The sequence below is a fragment of the Cucumis melo genome, chromosome 5, assembly GCF_025177605.1.
Source record: "Cucumis melo cultivar AY chromosome 5, USDA_Cmelo_AY_1.0, whole genome shotgun sequence".
In the NCBI taxonomy this organism is placed as follows: domain Eukaryota; kingdom Viridiplantae; phylum Streptophyta; class Magnoliopsida; order Cucurbitales; family Cucurbitaceae; genus Cucumis; species Cucumis melo.
The window spans coordinates 13,711,242-13,729,509 of record NC_066861.1 but is presented as its reverse complement, the minus strand read 5'-3'; the positions used below and the strand labels follow the sequence as shown (position 1 = coordinate 13,729,509).

Below are 18,268 nucleotides of genomic sequence, written 5' to 3'. Positions count from 1 at the left end.
ATCTAAACAATCGCGTATAAATTATAGTCATATCTAAACGATCGCATATATATTAAACCATATCTAAATGATCGCGTATATATTAAACTATATCTAAACGATCGCATATATATTACGTGCGCGTTATTGACGACATAGTTGACAGGACATTTTTAGTATTTTACATGGTAGACCTCTAGGCTTTTTTCGTTTTTAAAATTGTTCTGTAAAGTGTAAATATTTTGCCACTATTTTATATTTTTGATAATTAGGTATTAAGACCTTTTCAAAAAGGTTGACCTACAACCCAAATTTCAACTCCAATAATGCTTTTAGCCAAATGGGCGGTTTTCCGTAACTTGAAAGATATAGGCATTAAATAAATTAGTGACATAATAAAATTACACAACCCGACTTGGATGGTTTTTGAACCGGACTTGGATGTTTCTCTCTTTTCGGAAAGGGGGGTATATGGATAATAAATTATGAGTACAAAATAAGGACATAAAAATGGGAGGTAAGGCATTGATTGTCTTTTGTCCATAAAAGGCTCAAAAAAAGAGGACCTAAATTGAAACAAAGCGCACCTGCAGCTAGTTGGGTCCGTGTATCCTCCACTTCCCTCCGTGGTGTGCGGCAAAAAAGACTACATTCGTGAGAGAAAAAGGCGCGGTTTGTTTGAGTGAGTGAGGGAATTTTGTAAGCAGCCATAGGTTTGAATAAGAGATTTCAGTGTGATGTGGAGTTGTTTCCACCTACAACCCAGTATTGTTTCACAGCAATCAGAACCTTCTCGGGCACAAGGGGGCCGTCCTCATGATCGACCATTTTTGCGTCCCATCTCATTCCTCCTATCATCTTCTTTACCTTAACAAGTACATCAACTTCGTCTCGGAATATCACCGCTCCTTCGGGTCTTAAAATCCTGTCCATCTCCAGAAGAATGTCCTCCATGTTGCACCTAACATAGATTACAACCAGACTTAATGGCTAGGCACAAATAAGAAAGCAAAAGATAGAGAACATTACATAAAATATATACGCACGCAGAGCAGATATATATTCTCGAATATATATGTTTCTCTAATTAATCCAACCATACAGTTTATTTAAAGAAAATATATATAACGGTTTATATCCAACAAAGCAAGGCACTCGATCTAGCTTAGGTATGAAGTGTGTGCGTGCTCAAGCATGGACCTTTTAGTGCACTTCCTTAAAACAATGCTAAAATGACCAAGGTCTATATTTGGAGTTCCCTAGATGGCAAGCATCACTCCTCTTTTTGGGCTCCAAATAATAAGATAGTCAACGGAAGTTCCAGAACTGGGCTAGTTCTTACATTACATATAGAAAGGAGACCATCTTACTATTATTATTCAAGCTATCTACTTTAATTTTTTAAATTGTGATATGTTAATGTGACTAACCTTCTTGCTCCTTGAAACTATCTATATGGCTGACAAAAACACATAATCAAATTCCTCGATTTCCATATCTATAAATGCCGCCTGTTGATGCTTAATGATATATGATGTGAAACATAATACACATACTAACGGTTAGTTCTGTTAGATTCGGTTTATTTTCTAAGAAAACCCAAAATCAACAGAATATCATCGATTTTCTCTAAACGCAAACCGGAACTGTCAAACTCAACAAGTTCCAACCCAAACCAATGACAGTATCAGTTGGTTTGAGTGGAACTATAAAAGTGAACGTTAAATTGGGTATATTTATTGTAAATTTGATCAGTAACACTTTAGCATGAAAAAGACATGATCGGAGTCCAAACACATTAAATTATCAATTAACCCAAAAGCTTAAGTTGATCTACTAGGGTGAATTAATAATATCAATATTTTATCATTTTGTTTAAAAAAAGAAAAAAGAAAAAAAAGCACGAATTGTAATAATAATAATAATTTGTGTAAAGTGCAATCTCATCCAACACCACCAATTATGTGTTAAATGTAAATTACGGAGGAAAAAAGAAAGATCACACATTTCAAAATTGATGCATATTCAAATTCAAGTACTTACTTGTCCTTGTACAAACTGAAAAGGCCATGGGCATGAATGAGATCATACGTCCTAGGATAAGTGGAGAAAGCTTCACACCTGAACCATAAAACAAAAAAGAAAACAGAGCACGTCTTCAAAATGCTAAACACCAGTAGAATGTAATAGGGAAATATTTTAAATAATTGAGAAACTAATTAATATAATGAAGTTCTGAAAAACCAGAACTTGAAAACAAATTCCTTTAAAAAATATCAGACGAATATGATAAAAGTTTTATGTTGGCTTATTATTTATTACCACATATATGTTTTGTGAAACTAGCAAGTAGTAAACAAGTCACTAAATGAAAAATATGAGAAATGCTTATTAGTTATTACCACATACAGTTTTTGTCATCTTATTATTCTAAAATGCTTAACCTGTATTGTCCTGGACTGTTAAGAAAAGCATTACGGTCTGAAATCATAAGTTTAAAAAATTGAACAATAAAATTATATAGACTACTAATGAAATAAGATGCATAAAGGAGAGAGATACCAGTCATGGTAGATGCCAATTAATCCTCGTTCAAAGATGGCACCAAGAGTATTTTTCTCAGCTATGGTGGGGACAACATTCATTACCCATAGTTTAGAAGATTCAAGGGCTGCAGCAAAGCTTCCCAAACCAGCATTCATATCCATAATATTACGATATCTTCCAGTATCAATAAGTTTATTGATCTTCTTATAAGCCTTCACATGCCTCTTCCATTTGTTGTTGTCCTCGTGATAGGCCTCGACAGAAATTCCAGGAACAGATCCACTAGAAATTCTGGGAGGTACATCATAAAGTCTTGAAGGAAATGTCTTCAGTTCACCACCAGCAACCTCATCAGAACTCTCAACAGTAGGATATGGAGTGACACAGGTCTCCATTTTTTCATACCTAAGTTGATCAAAGTAATTAGTAAACATCAAAGAACAGTTCAGTCAAAAGTAACGATTAGTTTTAGTTAAAGAGTTTTTTTATAAATAGAAATTGCAATTATACCAGACATCATCTGATACAGGAGATTTGCAAAAGATATCACGAGAATCATCCTGTCGATCAGGGCAGGAATCAGTATTTACTCTCTTCTGCCAAATAGCAATTTCACCCTTCTCAAACTTCTTTTCCCAGCAAAGAAGCTTGGCAATATCCTCAATCTTTCTCTGCTCCTCCTCAAGCTCATCTCTAGGACGCTGCCATGACTTATAATTGGTCTTCCAGTTGATTGGGGGACCTGAAAGCACCCAATACCCACCTGGCCTCAGAACTCGATCAACTTCCATTAGGTATGTTCCATCTGCAATGAAAGATATCACCTATAAAATTATCGACACTGATTGCCTTTCGTAAGGTACATTTTATAAGTTACAATTAACAGGAAAGGTCGAAAAAGAAACTAAATGCTCTAATTATAATTCTCACCGTTTCCACCCCAAGGAATTAAGCATCGAGAACAGTGAGCCATGTCAAAGGCTCTAGATGGGTAAGGCAGCTTAATAGTACCCAGAACACCAATAACTGCCGGCACTCCTCTTTCAAGAGCAAATTGAACCTGTGCTTCATGAGAATCTCGTGGTGCAAATGACATGGCTAGTACATTTCTACTTAGAAGATACGCACCCCAACTGGCAACCTAAGGGAACAGCCAATAGAAGAATAATAAACAAATGCATAAACCTAAGAGAATTTGAAGTGCATCACAGGAAAGTAAGAAAAAAGAAAGCATAAAGCATAACTAGAATAGCATACCCCGCAGCCAGTATCAAGAGCAGTCCTAACTGTCCCATTTTTAATAGGAATCACTGCAGCAAGTTGATCAATATACTTATCGGCCCCTTGAGGAAACTGAGTTCCCCCACCAGGAAATCTAAATACATTGCCTTCATACTGAATCCAGTTCTGTACAGCCTTCTCAACGGTCAAACTCTTATATGGGGCATTTGCAAATGGAACATAATCTCGACTTTTTGGCCAAGGGAAGGGAGTTACATATCCTTTGGGGGCTGGTATTAGGCAATGCAACTTCTCTTCCTCAGCTGGGCAATGTCTCTCACGATAAATCATGTTATTCCTGGGGAAAGTCATTGCACGCCTCTGATCTTGACAAGGGGTATAATCAGTGTATTGAGCATCACATGGCTCAAATATTTTCAATTGTGATTCCGAATCATTAGTCTCAGCCTCACCACCATGATGCGTCTCAAAATTTAAATTCGAAACAATATTACAATCCGATCCACTCTTAGTAATCTCCATAGCTATACTATCTCCCTTCCCGAACCCACTCCGTTGCCATGCGCCTAGTATGTAGAAGAAAAGACACAAACCTACAACTATAAAAATTTGGACAGAGCTCCTAGTCCTACCATCCGCTGAACTTGGTTTGGGTGCCATGATGCGCCTGCATGGTTTCCACACAATTGCTTCGTTACAAATGAGCATCAAAACAACCAAAGAAAAATATTCATACAAAGAAGATCCCCCACACAAATCGATGAAAATTCATACGGCAACAAAAAAAAATTCATTCATAAACATGTTCCATGCTTCTAACAGCTGTAGATTGTAATAGTAAATCCAAAGCAATTATTAGGTAGTATTACGTTTAGTAAGATGAAACAAACAAACCCTCGATCGACCCAGATCCGTAACAAGAGTGATGAAAAAGACAGGAAATACGAAAAATTCACCTTGTAAATCTCGCATCCCTAAAACTACCTTAACCCCTAAGAAACGAAAAAGTGAAAAAGGATACAAGTGTAGTATAATTAAAAGAGTGAAACACAATCCAACTACATATGCAATTAAATTCGAGGAGCCCCAGCAACGGAAATACACCCCGCAACCCACCCACCGACAACAAACAATAAATAAAAGAAAAAATTAAAAGGATTATCATTAAACACACAGATCAAGAAGAAAACAAGGAAAAGTAAATGGAAGAAGCATTAGAGATGGAAATGAGTAAAAAAGAAAAAGAATGAAAAGAAAGATGAATTAAGAAAGAAGAAGGAGAAGTCTGACCAATGGCAGGAAGTGGAGGGCAATGGAGGCCAGGTCAGAAAATCAGAATCAGAAGAAACAAGAGTTTGGGAAGATTAGAAAGTGGAATGTAAATGGAAATGGAGATGGAAAAGGAAGAGAGAATGGAAGAATAAGTAAGTAAGGAGGAAGCTAGAAGGAGAAAGGGATAGATAGATCTGTGGGAACTTCGAATTGTTCGGAGTATGTGTTATGACCGAAATAGAAGCGTACTGTCCTCCGAAACACACACGTCTCCGCCTTTCTCTCTCTATTTCTACCCCAACACAAATGACCGTATTTATTTATTTAATATAATTTTCCAATTAAATTAACAAATAAATGGGGTGTACTACTAATTAATTAAGCAAATAGAAGACAAATAATTGGAGTGGAGATCTCGGTCTAGTATACTGTTCCAACTTCAAAGCAAAACGACGTCGGATATGTGGGGGAGTGGGCCCGCACGCGCTTTGATTTGAACGAGTTGATTACGGACAAAACACTAAGATTGAGAGCTTTTGTGGGGCCTATCTTATCATTCATACACACCAATTGAATTGACGGCCACGATCACTTCCTCTATTTATCTGATCTGAATCTACACTCTCCTTTCTTTCTTCTCTTTTCTTTTCTTTTCTTTTCTCTTTTTTTTTTTTTTTCTTTTTTTCTTTATTTCTTTTTATTTCCGGATCTGGGTATGTCCATTATATTAGAGTACAAAACTCAACTTTCACTTTTTCATCTATATTTAAGGTTAACTTAAATATTTGAAAAACATGGAGTAACCCAATGAAAATGGGGAAATTGCCAAAAATAGGTTAAAAAAAGAGATTTAAATGAATTTTGGGACAAGTTTTCAAAAGAAAGACTTTTAGGACAATTTGGGTGTGAATAGACAAAAATGCCCTTCATTAAATTTCTATCGCTCTCTATTGATTGTTTCGCCTACCCACGTTCGCTTTCCCTTCTCTTTCGCATAGAACACCTGAAGTAAAAAAAAAAAAACATCTCCTTTCTTTGGCTTTTCAAATTTCCCGCTCTGCTCTTCGAAGATACTCCGACTGTTCGTCTGTCGTCGGTCCTCCAGTGCATTTCGTCGCTTCTCCTTTTCGAACCTAAGAATCAACTTTGAGCGTGTTCTCTTATTTCAGTGAGTTTTATCTGTAACCCATTTTCAATATATTTGCTTTTTCTTGGCTTGAATCATGACATCGACTTCAACATCGACCGACGGACCCTTCTACAAGATTAATCCTTCCCATCATTTTTATTCCCTAGTAAGCTGTTTGTCTCATTTGGAAAAGACAACACATAATATTAAGGCCAAACTCAAACCCGATCAATTAGCCTTATTTAGGAAAACAAAGTTTGGGCACTTTTTGGACCTAAATATTGTCTTCAATGGGCCACTCATCCACTACTTACTGTTAAGGGAGGTGGAAGATGAAGGAAAGGATTCTATAAGTTTCCTACTAGGGGGCGTTGTTTGTACTTTCGGTAGGAGAGAGTTTAACATCGTAACTGGACTATGGGGTCCTAAAGAGGACTATATTCAGTTGGGTGGGAACAGTCGACTGTTGGAGAAGTTTTTCAAAGACAAGGACTGTGTTTACGTTAGCGACTTAGAAGATATATTTTTGGAATACGAGGGTGATGACGATGATATCGTCAAATTAGCTTTAGTCTACTTTATAGAGATATCTTTGTTGGGAAAAGATAGGCGAACCAAAGTGGACATTGGTTTTTTGAAGATTGCTGATGATTGGAATTCATTTAATAATTATGATTGGGGTCGGATTGTTTTTGTACGCACGCTAAGTGCATTGAAAAGAGCCTTGGACAAGCAATATGCCAAGGGAAAGAAGAAATCAACACAGACAAAAAAATATACTATCAATGGATTTCCGCATGCATTACAGGTATTTGACTTCTTACTTCTTACTTCAAAACTTTAAAAAGATCGTTTAGTTATTTGAAACGATCGTTTAGTTATTTTAAACGATCGTTTAGTTATTTTAAACGATCGTTTAGTTATTTAAACGATCGTTTAGTTCTTTTTAACGATCGTTTAGTTATGTTAAATGATCGTATAGTTGTTTTCAAACGATTGTATAACCACTTGTTTATATATCTATATATATCTTGTGGCACTTTCTAAACTTGTTTGTCAAATGTGGAATAGGTTTGGGCATATGAGTCTATACCAACCATCATTGGATGTGGTGTAGATAAAGTAAACGATCATGCCATACCACGAATGCTGAGGTGGGTGTGCCAACAATCACCAAAGTCCCAAACTATAAGCCAGGTGTTTGACTCGCCAATGGTAAGTAGCAAGCAATAGTAACTTACTTAAGGATCGCGTGATTTTGTGCTTATTTCTTTGTCCTAAATACATTTGCCTTTTTCTATTTGCAGTTTATAATTAAGGCGGTCATTGAGATGACACCTGAAGAGGAGCAATTGAAAATTGCTTCAGGTGAACTTTTTGAAAACTTCCGCTCATCTACCATTATTCAGTCGAAGAATGGTGGTTCAAAAAGAGTACGAGAAGTTGTTAACGATGAAGATGAGTTGAAAAAGAGTAAGAAACAGAAGTCCAAGATTAAGATGAAAAAGGCTATTCGAAATCTCCAAGATCGAGTAGCGGTTGTTGAAGGCCAACTTAATACTATAAAATCCGATATTGACGAATTGAAGGGCCTGATGTCAACCATATTGAAGCACATTGGACTTCAAAGAAAGGTTAGGAATGAAACTGTTAAGTGTATTCACGTTAGTTGTTTCATATTTGGTAACCATGTTCTCGCTAATTCATTTTGAGGTTCCATAGGGTGACGAAGGGGACCACAAGGTGTCCGAAGGCTTGGAGGATGAACACATTGAAGTTAAAAAGAAGGTTTGGTTCCATGTTCATGCTAATATTGATGTTTAATTTCTATCATTATATACACTAATGCATTATGAGCTTCCATAGGGTGACGAAGATGTGTTGGAGAAGAAGGTTGATATTGGTTTAGAGGAGCCAATAGATGTCGTTGACGATGAGGACGTCATAGAGATAGAACCATTTCTCACTCAACGACCACACGTTCGGCCCGCCCGTAGGAAGCGTGCAAGTGTTTACCTATCAACCCCATTCACAACTCTACCTAAACGGTCTCTGACATCAACCACCAGCACCTCTGAGTCTGAAGCAATTGTTTATGATCCTATGCACAAAATACTTGACGTCCATTTAGATAGACTTCGAGCGTGGATTACAGACAAGCGTACAGACGATGAGCTGCGTGAAACCTTTCATGGGAAAAAATCGAAGGCTTTTTTCAGAGACTTGTTTATGTGTCGCCGGTGGTTGTCGGATGAGGTATGGGATTATCTTATCATTTATGCAATTATAATTTTATCATTGTTATGGTTCTATACATTTACTGCTTACTTTTGTTTGTATTAGCATTTGGATGCACTTTTTCTTTTCATTCGCTTGAAGATTAAGGCAGCCGGGATACCTTCTTCTCAGAACTTCACAACTGCGGACACAATCTTTATGGTTTGTAATCGTCTCGTTACTTTATGTATGTATTTGCGTTTGATATTTGTCTTTCGGTCTGATATTTGCGTTTGTATGTTTTTCTTTGCAGCGCATTTTAGTTTCGAAGTGGCCCCTATACAAAGAATGTATTAAAGAGAATCGCCCGTTTGACTGGGACGAAGAGTATAGGTTGGTTGACTATGTTGTCGGGTCAAAAGTGGACTTCCAAGATCCTTGGGCAAGTGTTGATTACGTTTACTCTCCATTCAATGTCCATGGCAACCATTGGGTTCTATTATGCTTGGATTTGGTAAGTTGTCAAGTGAAGGTATGGGATTCGCTTCCGTCACTTACAACTGCCGAAGAGATGACAAACATATTACTGCCCATTCGACAGTTGGTGCCAAAGTTGTTAGATAGTACTGGCTTCTTTGATAGGAGAGGTAGATCATCGACATACAAGGAACCTTGGCCAGTTGTCATTGTTGACCCAATTCCACTTCAACGAAATAATTGTGATTGTGGCGTATTCGCAATTAAGTATTTTGAGTACATAGCTGCTGGTGTTGGTTTAGATACATTATGTCAAGAAAACATGTCATACTTTAGAAAACAATTAGCATTTCAAGTATGGACCAACCAACACTCCTATGTATTGAAATATTAACATAAATCACAAGTATCAATTGGCTGTTCTATTATTGTGTATGTTGCATTTCAATTAGTAGTATCGATTATTCTCTATGTTGCAAAACTACTTGTAGCTAAACGATCGCTGAATTTTTTTATGATTTTAAGAATATCGTTTAGACTTTACCAAACGATCGTTTAGACTGTACCAAACGATCGTTTAGACTTTACCAAACGATCGTTTAGACTTTACTAAACGATCGCTTAATATTTTGACGTTTATTAAGAAGATCGTTTAGACATCGTTTATTAAGAAGATCGTTTACACTTACCGAACGATCGTTTAGACTTTACCAAACGATCGTTTAGACTTTACTAAACGATCGCTTAATATTTTGACATTTATTAAGAAGATCGTTTAGACATCGTTTATTAAGAAGATCGTTTATACATATGTGCGCGATGAGTATTTCTCTACACGAATATTTTGTGATATGTATCTAAACGAATACAAATATTAACTCAAATATTCTTTCTCAATTTTGGTCGCGTTTAATTGAAAATATCACAAAGTATTTATTTTATAACAAAGTTTAAAATTATAATATGTTATTCTCTCTATAAAAATTACATAAAAAAATTATATAAACGAATACAAATATTAACAAAAGTATTTATTGGCCCAAAGTTCCAGCACATGTTGTTGTCTAAACAGTTTCATGTTTGGCACAGTTAGACAACCAAGGTCACTAGCAGTTACAAGGCATTCAACAAATTTGGTACAGAAAATTCCACAATCCAATGAACGCCCTTTCTGTAATGTGGCCTTCGATCTGCGTATTGGCCAAGGGCCATATGTGAAACGATCTGAATGGAGGTTGACTCCAATTGCAATCGCGAGTGAGGCAATGCATCGTGCAGGCATTTGAAGAGCTTCATCAACAAGTTTCTGCTCAACATAATTTGGCATTGAGTCGAACACGTAGATCCTGCATTTTCTCATATCAGCTGCAATAGCCAACCAGTGTTCTTTTATGTTGATGCAGGTAATCACGTAGTTGACATCTCCCCACCCTGGTATGTCGTTGTAATCACCAACAGCAGTGTTGAAATAGTATTCGACATCTTTTTCTGTCCATATACTTAGGTGTGCTGTTGGGTCTGTCCATTCAGCTTTCTTATTATCTGGTGTCACCAGATGAGTATCAAAAATGTGGTTCCAAACAATGCAGTCTGGTTTATTGATTCCAGTCTTCAAGAACAAGTCAAAATTTAATCAGAATATAATGATGCAGTTTAACTTGTATACAAAAAAAAAAATTAAAGAATAACAACTTACCAGAAAAGAGGAATGTAATATTCTAAAAGAACGCTTGCAATGGTGCTTGAGATGCAACATTTTATTCTGCAAGTGGGCGAATAGCAGATCCAATGTCTACAAAGAAAAAATAAACGATCGTTTAATGAATGAAAGGAGAGGATAAGCGATCGCATAAGAAATGTACATGTGATCGTTTACGTAGTAAGCGATCGTGTAATATTAACTTAACGATCGTTTAGTTAATAGAAGCGATCGTTTAGTTAATAGAAGCGATCGTATATCAAATATAAGCGATCGTTTGGGAAGAGTACTTACGTCTCCATGTACCCATGTGTTTTCTTCAAGCTGTCTGAAAAAGTCTTTCTTTCTGGTTGTGGAGACTACTTTCCTTTCTTCATGGGTTGTTTTTCTTGATTTTTTCCATTGCAAGTATTCCTTCCATAATTTTGGATCCACTTTCCACATCGGATTATATGGATCTACTTCTCTGATTTCCACATCTGGGACAGGTGTTGTAGATACTGATATGATCTGAGCAGATGTTGTGGGTGGATTACCTTGTTCATCTTCATGTTGCACCTCTTTATTTGCTATTTTACATAGCTTTCTTCTCTTTATTGGTTTTTCTTCCACATCTTTATCAGGCACAGTTACTGGTTCTTTTTCAACCAAAGTAACTGCTTCATCATTTTTTTTCATCTCAACCTGTTTTTTTGTTGTTTCCTGCAATGTAATCGTATTAAACAAGTAACAAACTATTCATTCAAACGACTACAAATTTGTTGTGTATACATACCAGTTGAGATTCTTCATTTACAATTTGTACAGTTTGATCCATTGGAGCCAATTCACAAAGTGCAAGAGGTTGGCTCACATATGGAAGGGTAGTAATCATCTGTGGCAGGTCTGATTCTTTCTGAATTTGATGACTTAGACTATCCGATATATCTCTTATAGTCATTAGCAAGTCTGCATCCCTACCGTCTATGCTTATATCACTACCACGTTCCTCTTCATGTTCCCTAAACAAAATGAGAAGAAACATGAGAATAAGAAAAAAAAATACAATTGTTAGGTATTTATAAACTAGTAAACAATGAATGAAATGTTAACCTTTGGGTTTCCTCTTGACGTTCAGTATGTTGTTCTTCAGTAGGTTGTTGTTGAGTATGTTGTTCTTGAACAACATACTCATTGTCATTCTGATCAGTATGATCATTCCCTTGATTTTCAGTTTGATTCTAACAAACAAATAAAAACGAACATAAAATTAAAAAAATAATGTATTGTTAAACCATCGTGTATATAAAAGTAAACGATCGCGTAACTTTGATAAACGATCGTCTATCGAAGTTAAACGATCGAGTAACTTTGATAAACGATCGTCTATCAAAGTTATACGATCGTTTATCTAATGTATGATGAAAACAAATTTTACCTGGACCAATCTCTCCAGCATCTGCTTCATTTCATACAGCTCCAATGACTGCTTTGTGATTGTGTCATCCATCCTACAGACTATAGAAGTCAGTGTGGATAAATCCTTACGAACTTCTTTTATTTCCTTCTTCAGTTTCTTGTAGGATTTTGAATGACTTCGTTCTTCTTTGTCATTGGACTTCTTTGATCTGAAATGTTTCTTCTTGGTGATTGGATGCATTTCAGACTCCTCAGCCACTGTTTGACTTTGTTCCCTTTGGGGTGAGAGTTGTTCTCTTTGTGGAGATGAGTCTGATTGCTCCAATGATTTGTTGTTCATTGCTCCAATGGATTCATCCTCCTCCATTTGCATGTTATCATCCCCTCGAATTCGACTCTCCATGAAAGCCTTCTCTTGGGTTGACATCTTGAGTTTAGGTTGAACAACAGTCTGCAATGTAATTGTATTATTGGATTGTGTAATTATATTAAACGATGACTGACAGGTTTTACTTACATTTTTGTTGTCGAATATGTTATTCTGCAGCATTTTGTAAGATGGAGCTTGTGTACAATTCCATCTCAATATCCTTGGGATTAATCCCTTACTGTTTCTTGTGGCCAGGTGCTCATTTGCGGTTGAGAGTACTTCATAAGCCCACACCTACAACATTTAAACAAATATGTTAAACTTTGATGTTCAATTGGCATTTACTTAAAGTGTATGAAGAAATAAAAATCACCTGAAAAGCAAGGACGTAGCCTTTGATGTTATAGTATGACACTGCTTTGGAACTTCGTGTCTTCTTCAGCTCGTATGCTTCTTTTTTGCCTTGGAGACTTGTCTTTAAACTGTTGAGCAGACGAGTGTAGAAGAAAGTTGACCAATCGAAGCTTTTAAATGCTTCTTCATCATCAACTCTTCCCAAAATGTCCATGTCAAACTGTGTTTTCTTATCCTTCCCGACCATCACAGTTTCTATAAAGACGGCCAAGGCGACCTTCACAGCATCGTCATCATTTGTAAACTCAAAATTCTTGAAAATTTCCTCAATTTCCAAGCATGTTATTACTTTCTTATTTTCTGATCCGAATAGAAGACTTTGCAGTCGCTTGCTATCGCAATCTTTCTCCAATGGATTGTTTGTTGGCCACAATCCAGTTATGATGTTGAATTCCTTTTGGGTAAAACGGACGTTCTTCCCTAAAACCGAGAAACAGATTCCATCTGCGTTACCGTCTTCAGGTATCTGCCTCAGCAAGAAATGATGGATCAACTGGCCGTTGAATACCATGTTCACATTCAGCAATGGACCAAAAATTGTTTTTTCGAACATTTGCAGCTGGTCCTTGGTCAGTTTATCCTTAATAAGACTGCCAATCTTGTGCACTTGGCATGACACAGTGGCAGGGAAATACTTTTCGCTAGGTACAGCCATCCTGAAATGAATATAATATATTGAAGACAGAAGTCGAACCCGAAACCCTAAACGCTTCACAATAATAATATAAGAACACAGTGATAGTTTTTGAAGACAGAAGTTGAAACGTTTGAAATATAAACAAAGGAAAAGTGTAACGTTATAGTAGGAAAAGTTCGGGAAAATACCTTTTAACGTTGACGAAAACTATGGACTGAGACAAAAATGGTCTGAGAGAACAATGGACTGAGAGAAAACGAAGGTGTGATCAGTGCGGTTGTGTATTGCGTAGTGACGAAAAACGAAAAGTGAGAAGGCGGAACGTATATATATATCGGTCGTTTTTACCAAAGGGGCAATATTGTAAATTCGCATACTTTTTTTGAAATGTTGAATCGCGGTTGTAAACAATTCGCGGGTGTCTTTCGTTGTTTCAAAAGATCGTTTAGTTTATGTAAACGATCGTTTAGTTTTTTATAGTCGATCGTTTAGTTAATTTCAAACGATCGATTGGTTGTTTTAAACGATCGTTTAGTTTTGTTCGACCAATCGTTTAGTTTTGTTTAACTGATCGTTTAGTTAATTTCAAGGTATCGATTGGTTGTTTTAAACGATCGTTTAGTTTTGTTTGACCAATCGTTTAGTTTTGTTTCACCGATCGTTTAGTTTTGTTTTAAACTATCGTTTAGTTGTTTTCAAACGATCGTTTGGTTGTTCTTAACCGATCGTTTAGTTATTTTTAAACGATCGTTTACATATTTTTAAACGAACATTTAGTTATTTTTAAACGATCATAAAACCAGTGTTTGTGTTCTTAAATGAATAAGTCAATCGTTATTTTCGTCTTCTTCATCCATTTGGACGCACAGAAAGTAAGAATGTTGGGACAAATCATTAAGAAAACACATCATTAACAAACATTCATTAATTAGTGTAATACTTGGTACATTGGTAGGGAAATTTCTAATCTTGTATGCTCGACTTGTCGGTATATGAAATTGGATTGGTACACGTTAATCTGTTGTGACCTATTTGTTTACACCGACCACACTTATGCAATTTCGGAGCTTCACCAACACTTGGAATCCTCTTTTTCTTCGGTCGACCAACTCTTTTGACTACTTTTGGAGGTAAAACAGTCATATGTACGTAGTCTTCGCTTGTCTTCCAATCTGACTGATTCCCAACTGGGTAGACGGCCTCCGCATATGCAGCCAACAAACATTCATTAGTGTAATAATTAGCACATAAACTATAAACATTTATATTACGAACCCGTGCTGCAGCAATGGCATGTGAGCATGGTAGTTGCTCAGCTTGAAACTCCTTGCAAGTGCATTCTTTAGTCTGAAGGTTTACGACCTCCTCCTTATCTAAATCTTTGACATGAAATTGGTAACAGTCAATTGGGTTGACCTTCATTGTCAAAGCTCCTTCTTGTTTCTTTTGAATAACTAACTCTGCCCATTTGGTCAATGTAGACGTCACTTTAATGCCTTCTTCTCGACGCTCCCAAAACCAACGTTGTAGCAAAGCTCGAACATTTTCAAGGAATGAAGCAATAGGCAAATCTCTAGGTTCTTTCAGTATAGAATTCATGGACTCCGCTATATTTGTTGTCATCATGTTATACCGTCTTCCTGGGCAGTGAACACGAGACCATCGTGCTATTCCAACATCATTTAAATATTTCCCTGAACCATTAGGAAATGAAAGAAGATGTCTCCACGCTTCAACAAACGTTGATTCACGATATGTTCTCGATGCATTATAAAACAAAGTAGCAACCGTGTCATTCTTATATTTATCATGCAAATTTTGACTCAAATGTTGGACACAAAGGCCGTGGAATGCAGATGGGAAAACTGATGAAATACCCTTGGCGAAGCATGTTTTCCGATCTGTCACAAAGCCTAGATTAGGCACCTCCCCTATTGCACCTTTCAATTTTTCTAAGAACCACTGTATTGAGTCATCTGTTTCTCTATCAACTACTCCAAAGGCTAGAGGATAGATCTGATTGTTACCATCTAAACAAACGGCCACTATCAACTGACCCCGATATTTGTTCTTAAGAAATGTTCCGTCCATGACTATGACCGGTCTAATGCAATTTAAGAATCCTCTAACACATGCACCAACAGCCATAAAAAGATATTTAAAGAAACGATCATCTTCGAGTTCCATGTGAAATATTGTACCTGAATTTGTAAATTTGAGTGCTTCACCATATCTACGCAAAAGATTATATGACTCTTCAGGAGACCCTCGCACTCGTTCATATGCATTTTCTCTGGCACGCCATGCTTTCTCATAACTCATATTTATGCCATAGTCTTGCCTCATGTCTTCTATGATATCACGTGGTTTGTATATGCGACCGGGCCCCTTGAATTTGGACTTGATTAATTCTCCAACAACCCAAGATTTTGCTTGCCTATGGTCACGATTCAAAAACTCAAGAGAACATGAATGAACTTTCACATACTTTTTAATCTTGAATATATTTGAATCCTTCAGTCTAACCGCTCGCAATCTCCAACCACACTTGTTGTCGATGCATCTAACGAAAAGAACCTCTTTTGTAGACTTTTTTACTACAAACTGAAAATTTTTTTTCATTGCCAACACACTTAATCTCATTGACAAATCTCTCTTGCAAAAAAATATTTGTCCTACATCCAACTCTTCACTTGTAGAGCTTTCTTCCGACCAGCCACTTCCTTTTGTCTTCAACTTCCGACTAGAGGACCTGTAGTCAACTTTACCTTTTCCTTTGCAATCTTTTGTAGGAGCATCTCTTTGTTCTGGGATGTCAAACAATTCATTGTACATCTCAACTGACTCCAATGTAAAAGTATCATCTATTGAATGATATGACTCATATGATTCCCATATAGCCGAATTGGTCCCTATCATGTTATGACACAAGCCACCCTCGACTTCACCAATATCAACTTCATTCTCATCTAATCTATCCATTCCAATTGGAGGAGGATGAGGGTTTAAATTTTGAACTTGGTTGCTCCCAGATACTGAATTGTAATCTTTGTTTAACACTTTCATGCTTCGATTGCTTGTAGGCTCAAACGATAGGTATAGGGGGACCTCCAATGGATTTTCACTAAGAATATAAAACTTCAAATCACGGTCATTGCTTAACTCAAATGGAGGAGCTTCCTTTTCCCCTTTGATCTCATATATACATCTTATCTTTATGTCAAACTTTGTAGGGTCAACTTCTGCAAGGTCATATAGTTCAGACTGTAAATCTTTGTGTGTTATTTCTTTAGGGACAACAATGCCTTTTAACACTCCTCCTTCATATTTTCTTCGTCCCTCATCCCATTCACCACCGTGACGCACTAAAATCCGAACATGTGCCATCCTTAAACTACCTTAAGTACTTTTGTATCTTAAAAAATTGATTTGAACTTAAGAACCTACAAAATGCGTGCAAGATGTAAAGAAATGAATTAGGAGGTGTACCAATTTGATTTTGAAATAAATAGTGGAAGTTTGGAACGTGCGAGATGTGTGCGAGATGTGTGCGAGATACGTGCGAGATGTGTGCGAGATACGTGCGAGATAAAGCATGAGGGCCTAAGAGAGTTACTAAACATGCAAAGAATAGCTCTAAATGGATTAGGAGGTGTACCAAGTTGATTTTGAAATAAATAGTGAAAGTTCGGAACGTGCGAGATGTGTGCGAGATACGTGCGAGATACGTGCGAGATAAAGCATGAGGGCCTAAGAGAGTTACTAAACATGCAAAGAATAGCTCTAAATGGATTAGGAGGTGTACCAAGTTGATTTTGAAATAAATAGTGAAAGTTTGGAACGTGCGAGATACGTGCGAGATAAGTGCGAGATAAAAAAAAAATGCGAGATAAAAAAAAAAAACCTTAATTCCTTCTATTCCTATTGCTTACTCCTCCTCTATTTGATCCAACTAAATCCTCATCCTCTAGTTCAATTCATTTTTCACTAGCCATTGAACATTGAACTTTCTAAGAACCTAAAACCAAAATTTGACTAAACTAATTTACGGCAAATAAGTCCAATTCCAAAAACCAGACAATTACGGATGAAAATAGCACCAAATACCCTAACAAACATTTACTTACAGCAGATAAATTGAAAATCGGTTATACATGAAACTCACCTAAATAAGACGCTCGAAGTTGATTGAATGGTCCGAATAGGAGCGACGAAATGCACTGGACAACGACCGACGAAGGGCAAGCGACGAAGGGCAAGCGACGAAGGGCAAACGACGATGGGCAAGCGACGATGGGCAAGTGACGATGAACAACTGACGATGGCCGGAGTAGGTTCAAGTGTTCTACACGAAAGAAAAGAGAAGGGAAACGGAACTATACGCGAAAGAGAACGAATCAGAGAAGGGAAAGCAACGTGGAAGAGGGAAAGGAAAGGAAGGGCATTTTTGTCTATTCACACCCAAATTGTCCTAAAAGTCTTTCTTTTGAAAACTTGTCCCAAAATTCATTTAAATCTCTTTTTTTAACCTATTTTTGGCAAACGACGTCGGATATGTGGGGGAGTGGGCCCGCACGCGCTTTGATTTGAACGAGTTGATTACGGACAAAACACTAAGATTGAGAGCTTTTGTGGGGCCTATCTTATCATTCATACACACCAATTGAATTGACGGCCACGATCACTTCCTCTATTTATCTGATCTGAATCTACACTCTCCTTTCTTTCTTCTCTTTTCTTTTCTTTTCTTTTCTCTTTTTTTTTTTTTCTTTTTTTCTTTATTTCTTTTTATTTCCGGATCTGGGTATGTCCATTATATTAGAGTACAAAACTCAACTTTCACTTTTTCATCTATATTTAAGGTTAACTTAAATATTTGAAAAACAT

General features: G+C 36.8%; 3 protein-coding genes across 5 annotated transcripts; 2 read left to right on the top strand and 1 right to left on the bottom strand.

Moving 5' to 3' along the window:
* Positions 1 to 327: 327 nt before the first annotated feature.
* On the bottom strand, positions 328 to 5,371 carry LOC103485774 (probable methyltransferase PMT2). Of its 3 annotated transcripts, none has more exons than XM_008443478.3 (7): positions 5,059 to 5,371; positions 3,784 to 4,435; positions 3,457 to 3,667; positions 3,037 to 3,331; positions 2,542 to 2,931; positions 2,023 to 2,100; positions 328 to 940 (listed from the first exon to the last, which is right to left on the bottom strand). In XM_008443478.3, exons 2-7 carry the CDS (start codon positions 4,426 to 4,428, stop codon positions 709 to 711), a joined length of 1,851 nt encoding a protein of 616 aa, XP_008441700.1. In that variant the 5' UTR covers positions 4,429 to 4,435; positions 5,059 to 5,371; the 3' UTR covers positions 328 to 708. The 3 variants fall into 3 exon arrangements, with proteins under 3 accessions (XP_008441700.1, XP_008441701.1, XP_050940472.1); XM_008443479.3 differs by lacking the exon at positions 5,059 to 5,371 and adding an exon at positions 4,725 to 4,858; XM_051084515.1 differs by lacking the exon at positions 5,059 to 5,371 and adding an exon at positions 4,638 to 4,783.
* A 492-nt stretch (positions 5,372 to 5,863) lies between these two features.
* Positions 5,864 to 7,486, top strand: LOC127149332 (uncharacterized). The gene is made up of 2 exons (XM_051084514.1): positions 5,864 to 6,977; positions 7,241 to 7,486. The coding sequence occupies exons 1-2, from the start codon at positions 6,264 to 6,266 to the stop codon at positions 7,400 to 7,402; spliced, it is 876 nt and encodes a 291-aa protein (XP_050940471.1). The 5' UTR covers positions 5,864 to 6,263; the 3' UTR covers positions 7,403 to 7,486.
* Positions 7,482 to 9,286, top strand: LOC127149331 (uncharacterized). Its single transcript, XM_051084513.1, has 5 exons — positions 7,482 to 7,803; positions 7,892 to 7,957; positions 8,036 to 8,425; positions 8,513 to 8,608; positions 8,700 to 9,286. Exons 1-5 carry the CDS (start codon positions 7,501 to 7,503, stop codon positions 9,255 to 9,257), a joined length of 1,413 nt encoding a protein of 470 aa, XP_050940470.1. The 5' UTR covers positions 7,482 to 7,500; the 3' UTR covers positions 9,258 to 9,286.
* The last annotated feature ends 8,982 nt before the right edge of the window (positions 9,287 to 18,268 follow it).